The 15,344-nt window shown below is 45.5% G+C and overlaps 3 protein-coding genes across 10 annotated transcripts in view; 2 read left to right on the top strand and 1 right to left on the bottom strand.

Annotated features, from left to right (window-relative positions):
* The window catches only part of xirp1 (xin actin binding repeat containing 1), a 27,169-nt gene extending 26,427 nt beyond the window's left edge, over positions 1–742 (bottom strand). For 2 of the 4 annotated variants that reach the window (XM_030363226.1, XM_030363229.1), the window contains exon 1: positions 363–742. The gene's annotated coding sequence lies outside the window, so the exon portion shown is untranslated. The remainder of the gene's footprint in view (positions 1–362) is intronic. The other 2 variants (XM_030363230.1, XM_030363232.1) reach the window with 1 other exon arrangement.
* Positions 1–8,034, top strand: part of LOC115548525 (cysteine/serine-rich nuclear protein 1) — an 8,187-nt gene extending 153 nt beyond the window's left edge. The window contains exons 1-6 of one of the 5 annotated variants that reach the window (XM_030363238.1): positions 1–50; positions 3,026–3,234; positions 4,231–4,315; positions 4,677–4,942; positions 5,296–5,601; positions 5,960–8,034. The exon at positions 1–50 is cut by the window's left edge and continues 153 nt beyond it. In XM_030363238.1, the coding sequence (XP_030219098.1) occupies positions 4,312–4,315; positions 4,677–4,942; positions 5,296–5,601; positions 5,960–7,048 (1,665 nt within the window). In that variant the 5' untranslated portion in view covers positions 1–50; positions 3,026–3,234; positions 4,231–4,311 and the 3' untranslated portion in view covers positions 7,049–8,034. The other 4 variants (XM_030363236.1, XM_030363240.1, XM_030363237.1 and 1 more) reach the window with 4 other exon arrangements.
* Positions 8,035–9,121: 1,087 nt separating this feature from the next.
* LOC115548532 (Golgi reassembly-stacking protein 1) lies at positions 9,122–15,327 on the top strand. Its single transcript, XM_030363254.1, has 9 exons — positions 9,122–9,301; positions 10,027–10,107; positions 10,762–10,965; positions 11,070–11,156; positions 11,501–11,631; positions 12,210–12,342; positions 12,929–13,037; positions 13,329–13,463; positions 13,886–15,327. The coding sequence occupies exons 1-9, from the start codon at positions 9,239–9,241 to the stop codon at positions 14,305–14,307; spliced, it is 1,365 nt and encodes a 454-aa protein (XP_030219114.1). The 5' UTR covers positions 9,122–9,238; the 3' UTR covers positions 14,308–15,327.
* Positions 15,328–15,344: the final 17 nt, after the last annotated feature.

Here is a 15,344-nt window from a genome sequence, read left to right as displayed (position 1 = left end):
ACGACATCCATTCCTGCTTTGTTCGCTATTATTATGACAACTCCTTAATGGTGAGTGACAGTGTGTTCTCTCCGTCTTTCATTAAGCCTTTTGTTTTTGTTCCTAAAATATAACAACAAATAAATTGACATTGACCGACTGTTTTGTGAAAGTTTAGATGGTGAGCCTAGGCTGCGTGAGAGCATGGTGTGTGTGTGTGTGTGTGTGTGTGTGTGTGTGTGTGTGTGTGTGTGTGTGTGTGTGTGTGTGTGTGTGTGTGCGTGCGTGCGTGCGTGCGTGCGTGCGTGCGTGCGTGCGTGCGTGTGTGTGTGTGTGTTTGTCTTTTAAACTGTTGTGATCTTGTCGGATGGGACGACTCTTACCAGTTGTGTTATGCTTGTTGTAGAAGCGGGGCCAGGCGGGGATAATGAGAACAATGTTTTCATTGTAGCTGGCTTTCGGCGCTGTCTCTCCCAAGGGTGAAGAGGTCAGCTACGGAAGTTGACGGCCGTGCTTAATGACTACGTTATGCCCGATGGAAAACGCATTATTTAACATCACGGTTTAAACTTTGGAGCGCTGACTTTACTAATGCATAGCTCTCACACGAATATTGGGCTATTCAAATCACCACACATGCAACCCCGTCGATAAAAAAATCCTCACACATACCAAACGCGCGTGCATGTGTGCATGCACTACGCCACTTTGAATTATTAATTTGGTCTCAGTTGTAAACAAAAGCGCAACGTCGATGCAATGAGCTAAGTGAGAAGGATACATTCTGCATTAATGAAACGCGAATCTAAAAGGTCCAATCGGGCTGCTCATGCAAATTTAACTTGCATGCCCGCCCCCCAAACTAAAGGCGCTCCCGAAATTGAATGCATGGACTCAGAAAGCGGCACCGTGTCAGACAACATACTAGCTACACACAATGTGTAGCCTACAATAATTGCCTCTTTGCCTTTAAGTAAGCGCCCACTCTGCTGCTGACGAGCTGAAACCAGTCCTCTTTCTGCTGAAGGACGGTGTGTCACGCATCGGTACCCAGGAGGCTTCGACACAGGCACACAGTCTTCCGGGGGTGTGTGTGTGTGTGTGGGGGGGGGGGCACAGCCTGTTTTTGGCACGGCATACTGAGAGGCAGGGAGACCGGAGCCCAGGTAGCTTTAGGTTTGCATTGTCCTACCCTAGTCAGACTTTTAGCCTAGTTGTCCGTAATGGCTGGTTTGTTGTATTGGTTTTTAATCTTCAATTGATTTGTATGTTTTATTATGAGTGTTGAGTGTTCCAGTAAGAGTCGTTGTAACCCACACGCACAAATGCACACACATGCACGTCCATGTGGTTTAAAAGGACTAGTGATCAGTGAACCATTCAACTGTTAAGCCGTGCAGGTCTCATGATCAAAGTACAAAGTTTCTTCATCCACTCTAATGTTGGACGCTGTTGGACTCTCTTCATGCGAATCTTATGGGGCTTCAGGCTGATGTGTGTTTGTGTCTCCCATGACCAAAACCCCTTCCGTCAGTCTGTCTGTCTCCTAGTGTCTCGGACCTCTGCAACTTTGTCTCCTGGAATGTGCTCAGCTCTTTCTACATTTCCTCCACACACAGACACACACAACAGAACCCTTGAGGAATCATCGGAATGTTGATTGAACAAACCTTCCTAATGACACCTCACACAGCTTTCTTCTTCCTCCTCTCCCTCTTCTTCTTCTTCCTCTTCTTCTTCTTCTTCTTCTTCTTCTTCTTCTTCTTCTTCTTCTGCTTCTTCTTCTTCTTCTTCTTCTACTTCTTCTTCTTCTTCTTCTTCTTCTTCTTCTTCTTCTTCTTCTTCTTCTTCTTCTTCTTCTTCTTCTTCTTCTTCTCTCTGAGACCTGCAGGTGCGGAGGTCACAGCCTCTGTACCTATACACCTGAGGATCCTAAGTTCCCACCCCCCTTGTTTGCTTACTTGTCGGAAGGCTGATAACTTTTTTTTTTCTTCGTTCCTTCTTTCTGCTGTTTGATTAGCATATGCAAGCCACCGCAATGAAACCGGCCCAACGGGCTCCTGCTGCAGACACCTCTCCCTCCTCCGAGTGTAACATGCACAGAACTGGTATCAGATTACCTGGATGCGTATGAACCACATTGACGTAGACGAGGGCCTTGGCTCCCAAACGCCTTCTGTATTGGCTGAGCTTTGCATATAGTGATTCACTGATGATCCTGTCATAGGAATACATGGGAAATACAGGTGTCCATGCGCCGCTCAATATATGATGATGGCCGATGATATTGATCTAACAAGCCATAATAATAATCATATTAGCCCTAATATGGTTCCTGCTAGCCATAATATTGATCATACTAGTCATAATATTGATAATGCTAGCAATTATATTGATCCTATTAGCGATACAATTTATTATATTAGCCTTACTATTGATCATACTAGCATTACTATTGATCCTATTAGACATAATATTGATCATATTAGCCATATTATTGATCACATTAGTCATAATATTAATCATGCTAGTCATGATACTGATCATATAAGCCATTATATTGATCCTACTAGCCATACTATTGATCCTACTAGTCACATTATTGATCATACTAGCAATACTATTTATCCTATTAGCCATAATATTGATCATAGTAGCAATGATTTTGATCAGTCACAATATTGATCATATTAGCCATAATATTTACCCTACCAGCCATAGGATTGATCATACTAATAATGTTGATACGGTCGTAGTATTGAAAGTGCAATCTGTCAATATTTTTAGAAAAAATCTTTAAAATATATTTTTTTAGTTCAGCTTTCTTTAAATCCAACAGGCTCAGATCTCTGTTTTGTTGTTCTGATTCTGGTTGAGTTGGTTCCCTTAACAAACACTTTTTCTGGATTACGGTTATTTTTTGTTTGCTTTTCCAGCATTACAGTTTGGCACCAAAACAACCAGAGAGATCACGTTTGATCGGTTGTTGATTGCTTGCTGTTGATAACACCATCATTTACGTATCTGTGTTGTGTTTCTACGGCAGAATGACTATTGATCGGCCGGATGCAGAGATGCGAGGGGTTCTGAAGAGAAGGTTTGCTGAGGTAGAGGAGGAGGCCAGCTACGTCTCATCCTCTCCATCGTCGTCCTCCTCCTCCTCGCCATTATTCTCCTCCGAGTGGGAATCGGATGGGGAGAACCAACTGATCCTCCCGGCCCCCAGGGCCCCTGCTCAACCTGCCTCTGCCCCCAGTAAGTAGCCACCCTCCTCACTCTCACATAGCAAACACATTTCCTTATCTGCCCTTACCGGTCTGTCCCTCTCCACCTGTGTAACCGTGTATGTATACCTTGCTGCCTGTTTCCCTGTCTGTCAGTCTTTCTGTCTCTTTCCCTGTCAGTCTATCTTTCTCCTTGAATACCAATCTGTCTTATTCCCTGTCTGTATGTATGTCTGTCTGCAACTGTCTCCCTGTCTTTTTGTCTGTTTGCCTGCCTGCCAGTCTTTCTACCTCACTATTTCCTTGTCGATCTGTCTGTCTACCTCCGTCTGCCCGCGTACCCTGCTGTCTGCCAGCCAGTGTGTGTGGGTGTGTCTGTGTGTGTGTGTGTGTGTGTGTGTGTGTGTGCGTGTGTGTGTGTCTGTGTGTGTGTGTGTGTTCGGTGTGTGTGTGTGTGTGTTTGTGTGTGTGTGTGTGTGTGTGTGTGTGTGTGTGTGTGTGTGTGTGTGTGTGTGTGTGTGTGTGTGTGTGTGTGTGTGTGTGTGTGTTCGGTGTGTGTGTGTGTTCTCCAGTAGTATTTCTTTATCTCTGGGCACCAGTAAAAGCAGCTCCTGATATATAGCTGCAGAACGTTATCATTACTGCAGGTAAGATTAGCACACAACTCGGCTGCCTTCTGCTCCGGCCCTAAAGGTCGACAAGTTGCCAGCGCAGTAGACACTTGTCGAATCAATTTGAATGGAAGCTACTGATTGTGATCATGGGCTATCAAGTAAGCAGCATTTAAATATCATCAACGTACCGATTTTTATATCTTCAAACTAACATTAAGTCAGTTGTTAGCAAATGATATGCAAAGTTTCTGTTTTGGAGTCATTCAGGCTTTTTTGAATGACTCCAACGCTTAGCAGGTAAAGAGTTTGTTTGTACTTTAAATGCCCTCCTCAGCAGTTCTCCTGGGGCACAACACCATGAGTCACATAATTCCAACAGGGTTCTAATGTTCACTGTTATGTTTTCAACTCAGAAACTCCCATGGAAAGCTTAGCGCGATGGTCATGTTGAGGGAACCCAAACCACACTGGCACTCTAAAAGGCATTGTTAGCAATGTGTAAGTACGTCGGGGATGAATCATCGAAGCCACAACTATATTTAGAACAATCACCTGCTGGGCTGACTTACAAAACAAACTGACACAACTTTGTAAATACAGTTGGCCAACAGCTAGGGAAACAGAGAGCTCCTCCCTCAGATGTGTCCTGTGCTACTGCAGCAGCAGCAGACCCTCAGTTTGGCATTTCCTTTGACACTCATGTTGAACTATTGGCCGACATCCAGGCCAAGGTCTGCTTTGTTCCCGCATGGCGACCTCTTGTGACCACATTACGTATTACATTATTTCTTGTTATTGTAGCATTGTTTAACAACTTCAAAAAGTGATTTATTTGGGTTCTCTTTTTTCTTCTGATTAGTCGGTTCATTCTTGAGTAAGTGGAGACGTGCCGACGGAAGAGGACACAACGTGAGATTCGACACGGTGACCGTCTTCCACTTCCCGCGGTGCCAGGGCTTCGTGAGCGTGCCCAGCCATGGAGGAGCCTCGCTGGGCATGGTGTGGAACCACAGCGCCCTCCACAGGTACACGCTGGAGGAGCATGCGGCGGCCCGACAGCGGAGACACCGGGAAAGACTCCTGGAGAGGCTGAGGGAGGACAGGCTGGAGCGCTGGAGAAATAAAGTGCGTTTGCTTAAAAAAATCTAACTTTGCAACACTCTTTTTTTCACTGCAGACATCACTTCTGTTTAAATTATCTTTGAATTAATACTTCTCTAAAGAACATCCCATCCAGTTATTTCTTCTGCCAAAAGCAATTAGATTGGGGAAGTAAAAAAGGAGGGAAATTTCGTTGAAAGTGATGGACACAGTTAAAATGCCACAGGGCAAGTATAAGTTAAAATTTACAACCCATCTGTACCGGGATGGCTTGCTAAACCATAGACCTTGCACTCTAGAGTGCTCCCTGCATATCATACACATCAGATACACCCCGTTTATTTAGAATCGACATACTCATGTCATTGTCGTTGCAGTTGGTAACTAGCGGTGCCCTGGACCGCAGCGAGGCCGACCGGCTCACCGTGGACCAGCTCCCGGGCGGGTACCTGGAGGTCCCCATGGAGCACCCGGCCCCAGACGGGGGCATCTGGTCCCTGCAGCCGTACTCCTACAGGCAGAGGCAGGCCCTGCTGCGCGGGGCCGGGGTGAAGCACGTGGACCGGGAGGAGAAGAGGCAGCTGCACTCCCTGCGTCTCTCCCGGGAGGCCTGCGGCTGCGACTGCCGGGGCTTCTGTGAGCCTGAGACCTGCGCCTGCAGCCTGGCCGGCATCAAATGCCAGGTGAGGATGTACTCACATTAACTCGCATTACTTGGGCTGCCATCCATTCTGCTAAGCCTCCCCAGCCAGCTATCTCTCATGCATGAGCCCTCCCTTCTTCCTGCGCACAAATTGTGCACCTGTTCCATGATGTCCTACAGGTGTAACCCTAGCCTCAGCTCTAACCCTGCACCCTAGCCTCAGCTCCAACCCTAAACCTTGCCCTAACCCTAGCCTCAGCTCTAACCCGAAACCTTGCCCTAACCCTAGCCTCAACTCTAACCCTAAACCTTGCCCTAACCCTAGCCTCAACCGTAACCCTTAACCTCGCCCTATAAAATGTTGTTCATGGCTGTAACTGGCTGGATCTTTCTTCCAGATGGACCGCTCCAGCTTCCCTTGTGGCTGCTCCATGGACAGCTGCGGGAACAGCCAGGGGCGCAGCGAGTTCAACCCGGGCCGCGTGAAGACCCACTACCTCCACACCGCCATGAGGTTGCACCTGGAGGGGAGGCGGCCGCCGGGGGCCGCAAATAACCACGACGACCAGAGGGAAGTACCCGGGCGTTGCGGCGAAGACGACCGGCGTGGCCGTGTTCCAGAACGGCAGACCCGGCAAGACGGCTGCCCTTTCGGGTTCAGCACCGAGGAGGAGGAGGAGGGCGGTCTCCTGTTCCCCTCCGTGCCCCCCACCACTTCCACAGCCTTCTGCTTAACCCCTGAGCCCTCGGAGCTGGGAGAGGAGGGCAGCAGTGGCGGTGATACGATGGATTCCTCTTTCTCTTCCTCTGATCTCGACGCGGCTGAGGAAGGCGCAGACGGCACGCCACGCCGTCGATCCGAGGTCACCGAGGAAACCGGACCCCTGTCCTGTGTCCTCAGCAGGCTGGACCCCCAGCGGACCCACTGCAACGCAACGGAGGACGACCTTCAGCACATGAGTAGCACCCGCCCACTTCCTGCCAGCCCCCTCTCCGACCCTGCGTCTCCCCTCGAAGGTGCTCAAACCACTGTGGTCGTGCGCCAAGACGAAGATTCCCACAGGACCCCTTCCCCTTCTACCTCCTCTACTTCTACGGGGTATCTGGACGAAAACGCCAACGAGGCCACCGACTTTTTCGGCGAGGACTCTCTGGAAAAATTCCCAGATGCAGCCCTCTTCACTGCAAACTCCTCCTGCTCCTCCTCCTCCAACGGTTACGTGGACCTCAGCGTCTCCTCGGATTCGGACCTTGAGTTCTTCGACAGCGATTACCTCACCTGCGGTGGCCAACTACACAACTCCTTCAAGGGAGGCGGGTCTCTGGAAGGCCTGAGGCACCTCCAGACCCTGACTTCCTGCAGTCTTCCACAGTACCCGGAGACACCTGTCTGCCTGCTCGAATCTCTCATTGGCTCGTCGTCTGAACCAATCGCGGAAGATGCACATATGGTAACCTTTAGTCAGCTCTTGGAGGTACTGCAGTGATGCAGGTCTTGTCTGATGCGTATTGGCGATTACTACTGTATGTTCATTATGTATTGAGGAATATGTTTTCTGTTTTGTATATTTGTATGGCTGTTTTGGAGTAGATTATCTTTTTCTACATGATATTGAATACAATCTTTTTTCTAGATATTTTATATTTTCTCTATCTATCGATATCCTATCGTTTTTTTAATTTATGAGTGTTTCATTCTTTGCATAGAGATTAAAATGTGTTATTTAATTCCTTCATGCTTTAAAAGCATCATCTTTATCAGATTTATTCAAGGTTTTCATTTTATTTATTTGTTTTATTTCATATTGGGTTGATAAATGGCTAAAGATTGGTCAAATGGACTAATGTAAATACTCAGGAATTATCGAATTAATCAAAGCGGAGCGAACATAAAGGCATTAGGAAAACGATTTTATACGCCATTGTCTGAAATGCTCCATCACACAACGGTAAAACACATTTAATTTTTTTATTAAAATATTTTCTCCATATACACCACTGTACTCTCCTAGCAAATACTTGTGTGCTAACGCTGTACTTAATACTGTATAACAAATCGATGCCAAATGTTAAGCATATTTATTATATTGTATACCTACCTTTTATGAGGGAGGACTATTTTCACATTGGTCTAACTAGGATTTCAGTGGAAGGTCCGATACCCCGGTTAACCCGGGAGGACCACATTCATTTATAAATAACATTGAAACACTTCTGCAAGCAGTTATTTTCATGTGGTTATGTAAATGTCAGATGATGCAAATGTAACAACCAATGTTTAACACTGGCTGAACATTATAATTGTGCATTATTTTTGTCTGCGAAATAATTGTAAATGTGTTTAAAAGGATTTACAGAGGATTTACACAATTAATAAAATATGTATTTAAGATTATGACGGTGTATGTTTGAATACAAATAAAATGTATAATATTGCCGAAATAAAGCAAAACATATATTGGATCAAAAATCATTGCATATTTTCTACTGTTCAATGATCTTACCTTATTTAGATTACTGTGTGGAGGTCTGGGGGACCACTTACAAATCTCACTGCTAACAGACAAACGAACCATTAGAATAATCAATAAAGCAGGATATTATGATCACACCAACCTCCTGTTTTTACATTCCCGTACCATGAAGTTCAATGACCTGGTTGACTATTAAGTGGCCCAAATCATGTTTAAAGCAAGAAACCAACTGCTACCAGGTAACATTCAAAAAAAAAAATTGGACAGAGAGGGGGGTTATAACGACTTTAAAATGTCAATGCATCTCAATTGGTTGTGTGAAACTGTGGAATGGTATGAGCACAAAGCTAAAGCAATGTCCAAACATGATCCAGTTTAAAAAAAGGTTCAAAGCAATGATTTTCAAAAGGTACAGGGATGAGGGAGAGATTTAAGAAGGAAAATATATTTAAAAAAATAATTATAATTCATAATAAAAAAAAAAAAAAAAAAAAAAAATGTAAATAGATAAATTATAAAAAATCATAGTATATCAAGTGGTATATATGTTATGTAAATATCAAATATAGTATCGCCAATTGTATAGATAGATTGTATAGAGATTATAAGGAACACAAGAAGCTAATATAATAAATAAAAAATTTGAGCTGTGGAAAGGGGTAGGTTTATATAAGTTTATTCTTATTCCTACTCCTTTTCAGGCATATCATATCAATTTATGTAATTTGTTTTATGTTTTGTGAAATAATTGAAACATAATTTTTGTTGATGTTATTTTCATGCTTTAATTTTGTTTTGACTTTTTGTTATGCCTGAAATAACTTGAATCAAATAAAATCAAAATCCTGTAAAATAAAATAAACGGTATCATGTATCTGTTATCTACTAAGTTGGTCTTGGTCAAGTATTCCGCGTGTGCGTGTGCGCGCGCGCGTGTGTGCGTGTGTGTGTGTGTGTGTGTGTGTGTGTGTGTGTGTGTGTGTGTGTGTGTGTGTGTGTGTGTGTGTGTGTGTGTGTACGTGTGTGTACGGTTGTGTGTGAGAGTGTGTGCGTGCGTGCGTGTGTGCGTGCGTGCGTCCGCGTTCAACTCTGGGCTCGGCTACTCTGGGCTGGAGTCAGTGGAAAGGACAAGATGGCCACGGACTGTCAATAAACCATAATCAGGATCACGGATGATATCTAAAAACATAGAATTACTCCACAATGGGTTTGTCTCAGAGTTCAGAGGTCTCCGAAGGAGGGGCGTTTGGATATCACGTGCACGGGGTAAGGGTTTTGATCCATATCGAGACATTCATGTCCAAGTAGTTTGTCATACAAATAACTGCTAGCTTACGTTGAAGTTTAGGGAAGCTACTTGAAGTGGATCAGCCGGGACCAAATGTGATGAGGTGGCGCTATGATTCCTCGCTATTAGGATGAGTAACGCGATTCACGTTCAAGTTTTATTAGCAAGTCTTAACCACACACGAAGGAGGCATTAATGCTACACTTGGAGGCCAACACAACATTTGGGCAGCAGTAGACTGAGGCAATCGTTTTTTCTTACATTGTCCCTAAAATCGACTCCGAGTAACGCGTCATAAATGTTATTAACCAGGGATTCCGATCTGGTGGATCGCGACCCATAAGCGGGTCGTGAGCGAGGACATTTGGTTCTCAGAACTCATGCCAGAACTTTTATATTTAGAAATAAGCCGATGAATTAACTATTTTCACTAGTTTCAATGTTAATTCATGTTTAAATGGCTTACTATTCCTATTCCAACGTGTTGCTGCTGTTCTTCACTCCATGTTTTAAATAGTACATCAAGGCATTGTTGATGAAATATTGGTAAATATAATTTTGTATATTTTGGACATGACTTAATGACTAATGACGCATGTTTGTCTTGAGGCTAGTCCAGCTGAGAACCACAGTTCTAAACAAACGTACTTGCTGCTGATTTACATCATTCCCTCAACCCTATATACGTGTCCTTGTGTTGCAGGTGCAGGTGAATTCTCCCGCAGCAAAGGCCGGACTGCAGCCATTCTTTGACTTCATCCTGTCCCTGGACGCCACCAGGCTCGTAAGTCGACGATAACGTAGGAACTACACTGTAGTAAAACGCTTAATATCAACACAAATACCGCCCCTTTGAATGAACACGAATGACGTACACAAATGCAGGCCAGTGTTAATTTCGTTAATAAAAATATGACGAAAAATGTTTGTTCAGATACTCTAGGCAGGGTCTATAGCATATAACCACGTTGTGTGATTACAGTTTAATTCATTTTTCACAATTTACCGGCTCTCGTCTTGAAGAAAATCACCGCGCCAGTCGTTTCAATGGGAATCGCCACGGTCTATACATTCACATAAGGTGTACTTTGAAATTCGTCCCAGCCTTTATACCCAAGATACTGCCGTGTTCTTTTTGGAAAAAGTCTGCCGAATCAGGATCGCTTTAACTCACTTTATTTGGTAATGTTTTTGACTAGTTTAAAAAGAGAAAACATTTTGACTAAAAGTTGACTAAAATGTAAGGACTTTTCGTAGACTAAAACTAAACTAAAACTACAAAGGAAAACAATGACTAAATGTGACTAAATCTAATAAGCATTTTCGTCAAAAGACTAAGACTAAATCTAAAATAGCTGACAAAATTAACCCGGATGCAGGCTAACGCCATAAAAGAACCCCTTCCCCACATCTCACGCCGTTCCGTCCCACACCGCAGAACGAGGAGAACGACCAGCTGAAGGAGCTGCTGAAGGCCAGCACGGAGAAGGCGATGCGGATGGAGGTGTACAGCACCAAGACCATGCAGCTCCGGGAGCTGCAGGTGGTGCCGAGCGCCCTGTGGGGGGGCCAGGGGCTGCTGGGCGCCAGCGTCCGCTTCTGCAGCTACCAGGGGGCCAACGAGAACGTCTGGCACGTCCTGGTGAGGCTGCGGCCACCCCCAAAGCAAAACGTATTGATGCAGGCCATCTCTCTTTGGATGTTGAGCGCTCTAGCCGCTGTCTTGGTTCTTGTCCCCCCGTCTAGGACGTGGAGCCCAACTCGCCGGCAGCGCTGGCGGGGCTTCTACCACATGCAGACTACATCGTCGGGGCGGATCAGGTTCTGCAAGACGTAAGAAAGAGCCCCCGTTATAGCGCTGCTCTCCTAACGGTGGTGGTTGTTCTGCTGCTTTTGGACCGTTTTTAGAAGTGCAGGAGACATTCTCTACGTGGCTTATAAAGCATTTCATTATTTTCTATTCGCTTTTGTCCATGTGATCTATTTTCCATTTCATATTCTATTGTAGTCTATTCCATACCATTTTGGTTGATCATGTTCCACTTGGACATTTGAGGGCTTCCATGCGAATAGTTTGCATGAGCCTGTGCAGTGGCTGAGCGCCCAGTCTGCCCTCTCCGATGTACCAATAGACATGTGCGTTTAAAAAATAAAACGGCAGACTCTTTTCCCTACAGTCGGAGGACTTCTTTTCCCTCATCGAGGCCCACGAGGGCAAGCCGCTGAAGCTGATGGTGTACCACATCGAGTCGGACAACTGCCGGGAGGTGGTGGTCACACCCAATGGAGCCTGGGGTGGAGAGGGCAGGTGTGTGTGTGTGTGTGTGTGTGTGTGTGTGTGTGTGTGTGTGTGTGTGTGTGTGTGTGTGTGTGTGTGTGTGTGTGTGTGTGTGTGTGTGTGTGTGTGTGTGTGTGTGTGTGTGTGTGTGTGTGTTGGGTGTGGTCAGGGAAATTGGCTGCTCTCCTCAAAGCAAATCTCCCCCGAGTGTTTTATGAGAAGTAGCTTTGCATAAGATATAACTTTATTTATCCCCAAGGAAATGACGGTGCAGCCATTTGCAGTACAAAGAAAGAAATGAGCAAATAAAAAAGTGCCAATATGCAAATATACAAAATATAGTAAAAGATCCCCAAGGTGCTGTTACCATATGAACCGCCGGAAATGTGAAAAAATGAATGAATGAAAAGATGAATAAATAGATTACAGTAGGATGCATTCCAAAGAACACAATGCCTCAAGCAATTTGGCTCTTAAATGGTTGTTTCATAGTCTAGGAATAGTTCTTGAAAAACGTGTTGAACAAAACCAAGTGAATGTCATGTATATGACATCTATATATACAATGTCTAATGAAACGTTACCTTTTAACGTTAATTTTATCACAGTTTGGGATGCGGCATTGGCTACGGTTACTTGCATCGAATCCCAGTCCATTCCACTGTTCCCATGGAGACCCCGGAACCCCCAGCCCCTGAGGATCCGCCGTCCCCGGCGATGGTCACCCATGGGTTCACGGAGGTACAGAACGCTCCTTCAGAACACCGGTCACACGCTCACAGGATAACGCACAGCCGGTGATAATAACATCACAGTCAATGTCCGACTCAAGAGGCCACGTTGTTGCCTCCAATTTCTGACTTTGCTTTTGCAATCGCAATTTGTCAATCTAAATGTTGACAAATGACGAAGCTTGGCTGTATATTTGCAGTCTGTGTAGGGTTCCGTATGCTATCATCCTCTGGTAAACGGTGTTGGTAAATGGTTCTCCAAGCCGGTGTGCGTACTCCCTGTGAAACAGTCAGTTTAATCAAATCTACCGCAAACGGTTTTGGTTACAGATCCAGTGAGTTGTACCGCAATAAAACTATAATCAGTGTGTAATGTAATACTGTACACATTGAAGTATTACATCAAAATAGAACATTGTGTATGCATGAAAAACAGCTTGAATTGTATTTGACACCCTCTCTGGGCGTGAAGAATAATTTAACTGATGGCACCAATCCCATCGTCTCAATGGATGTTGTTTGTCTGTGGGGGGGGGGGGGGGGTGTGTTGCCGTGATTACTGTCGTTGTTGATGGTTTGTTGTTGTTTGTTTCCAGGCTCCTCTGATGGCAGCCCCGGGGCAGAGTGAAGACCCAGGGGACCAGGTCTTGTTCCAGGGGGACCCGGCCCCCCCCCCGCCGCCGCTCCAGAGACTCATGGACCTCGGTGGGTCCCCTCTAAACAAACGATAAACAAACAAACAGTCGCTGACACCTTTCAGTTCGGCTTGGTTCACTCTGGGACTGGATCGCAGCCCACAGACACTACACGCGCCGCACCCACAACACACACACACACACACACCACACACACACTTTACACACAAATGGTACAAGCCCGGGCAGCCTCTTTATTTAGTCCTCCTCACCATGGTTCTCATACAAACCCTAATCAACCGTGTGTGTGTGTTTGTGTGCGTGTGTGTGTGTGTGTGTGTGTGCGCGCGCGATGGTCCAGATGTCTCTGAGGCCGAGGTGGGCACAGACCCCGCTGAGTCCGTGGAGAGGCTGGACCTGTCGGTGTCCTCCATCGACATGACCTGCACCTCCCTGGCCATGCACGAGGAGCGCGACTGCGACATGTCCGGCGTGGGTGAGTACGGCCGCCTCCCTCCCCGGGTCGGCTGTCATGGATACTAAGGGTCTACAGCCCAATAGTAACAGAGGTGACTGGTAGGGAACAGGCCAGACCCACCACCCACTACGTAACACTACACATAAAACACAACTTGGCTGTTTGATTTACTGTTTCTTGCACTCCGCATGTGAATATCTGCTTGTGTACTATTCTTCTTGTATATTGTTTCCCTGCATATATTTTTAGCGTTTCGCATTTTAACTTTTCCACACTTTGTTGTTCTTTACTGTTATTCTATTTGTGACATGGAAGAGTAATTCCCTGAGGGAAGGTTCCCGAGGGATTAATAAAGTTCCTATCTATCTATCTATCTATCTTATCTCCAGGAGTAATCGATCATAAGTTAACATTAATCCTCTTCTTCTCCACCTCCTCAGAGGAGCTGAAGGACTGCGACAGCGCTGAGTGCCACCCCCACGAGGACCTCAGCTCTCTGGCCACCCTGGACCTCACATCCACCTCCGCTCCACCCGAGTCCCCACCCAGCTCCCTAGCCACAGACTGCCCCACCGCCACCACCACACACTCACCCCCTCTGTCCCCCGCCCGCAGCGTATCCCCCGCCGCGTCCCCAGACTCTCCCCCTCCCCCCTCCACCCCCCCCCAGGTGGACCTCCTGCCCCACCGGACGCTCCTCGGCGAGGCCTCGGAGGACGACCTCCTGTGCCAGGGCGGCGCCGAGGAGGGGGAGGAGCCTACTGAGCAGACACCGGAGCGAGGGGCGGCCGGGACCCCCACCCGGGAGCCCTGGGACGACGAGGAGAAGGAACCGCAGCAGGAGGAGGAGCGAGAGCCGTGATGGGGACCAGGCTGGAGGAGCCCTCCGTTGAGCTGGGTGTCCGGTCAGGCCGTGCTGCACGATTGTGAACACATTGCGCACCCGCACACTAAGGGAAGCCCATCCACAAGCAGAGCCACATCTTAAACCTACAAAGCTATCTCGTTATGTTTTTATCCACACCATGTTTTTCAACTTTGTCTTCCGTTGAATCATATATTTGTAGTGCTACGCTGATCAAATCTTTATGCTTTAGGATGGGAGGATTTTTATTTTTTTTATTTTATTGATACGGATGTTTGCATTTTGCGTAAATTGTTTTGACTTGGCATTGCTTGACAATCCTTTTGTATACATCAGTGGAGTTACTCGATTAAGAATACTTCCAAAGACACAACATTGTTTGAAGCCAGTTGTCGGCCTCTGCTGGCTTCACATTATTTACTACACTAAGATTTAAAGCACATCTTGTAATGCCATGTCCACGCATTTTTCCTTTTTATCAATTTCATTAAGGCATTATCGAAATTTTAAACACATGGGTCAACAAAAATGTTTTTTTCAAGACAGTTTTTTTCATGCAGCTGGAATTAAAAATATTCTGTGGGAACTACTATTGGATTGTTAGCATTTTGTAAATTTACAAAGGTCACTACAAGAGAAACATTAAGTCTATTTAGTGTTGTCGTTACGTTAAGCTCAATGCTGTGTCATATCATTTTTCTGATCTATGCAATAGTTTAGAAATCATGTTAGAAATATATGCTTTAAATATAAATGTAGATTTTTATTTGTACACATTTAAACTGCTGTTAAATGATTGTTTTTGTTTTAAAGTGCAGGGTGTCTTCACACAAGTACACTAATAGTTAAAATGAGGAGAAAAAAATTGGTATTTTTGCAGATATTTTATCAATGAACTGTATGTTTTATTAGGAATGAGTGCAAACAACGTTTCTGCTGTTGAATGGAGGATGGGTGAATTTTATGTCTAGAAGAACCAGATCACCCGAAAGAAGAAAATAAAAACATTTAAAATGAGACATTCATCCTTACTT

Source organism: Gadus morhua, chromosome 8 (genome assembly GCF_902167405.1).
Source record: "Gadus morhua chromosome 8, gadMor3.0, whole genome shotgun sequence".
Taxonomy (NCBI): domain Eukaryota; kingdom Metazoa; phylum Chordata; class Actinopteri; order Gadiformes; family Gadidae; genus Gadus; species Gadus morhua.
This window is presented reverse-complemented; position numbering and strand designations above follow the sequence as displayed.

Excerpts from the sequence above, each read along its gene's own strand:
- LOC115548532 (XM_030363254.1), top strand. The coding sequence starts at position 9,239 with ATGGGTTTGTCTCAGAGTTCAGAGGTCTCCGAAGGAGGGGCGTTTGGA. Across the intron at positions 10,108-10,761 it reads CCCTGGACGCCACCAGGCTC|AACGAGGAGAACGACCAGCT; the intron begins GTAAGTCGACGA and ends CCCACACCGCAG. Across the intron at positions 13,038-13,328 it reads CCAGAGACTCATGGACCTCG|ATGTCTCTGAGGCCGAGGTG; the intron begins GTGGGTCCCCTC and ends GCGATGGTCCAG.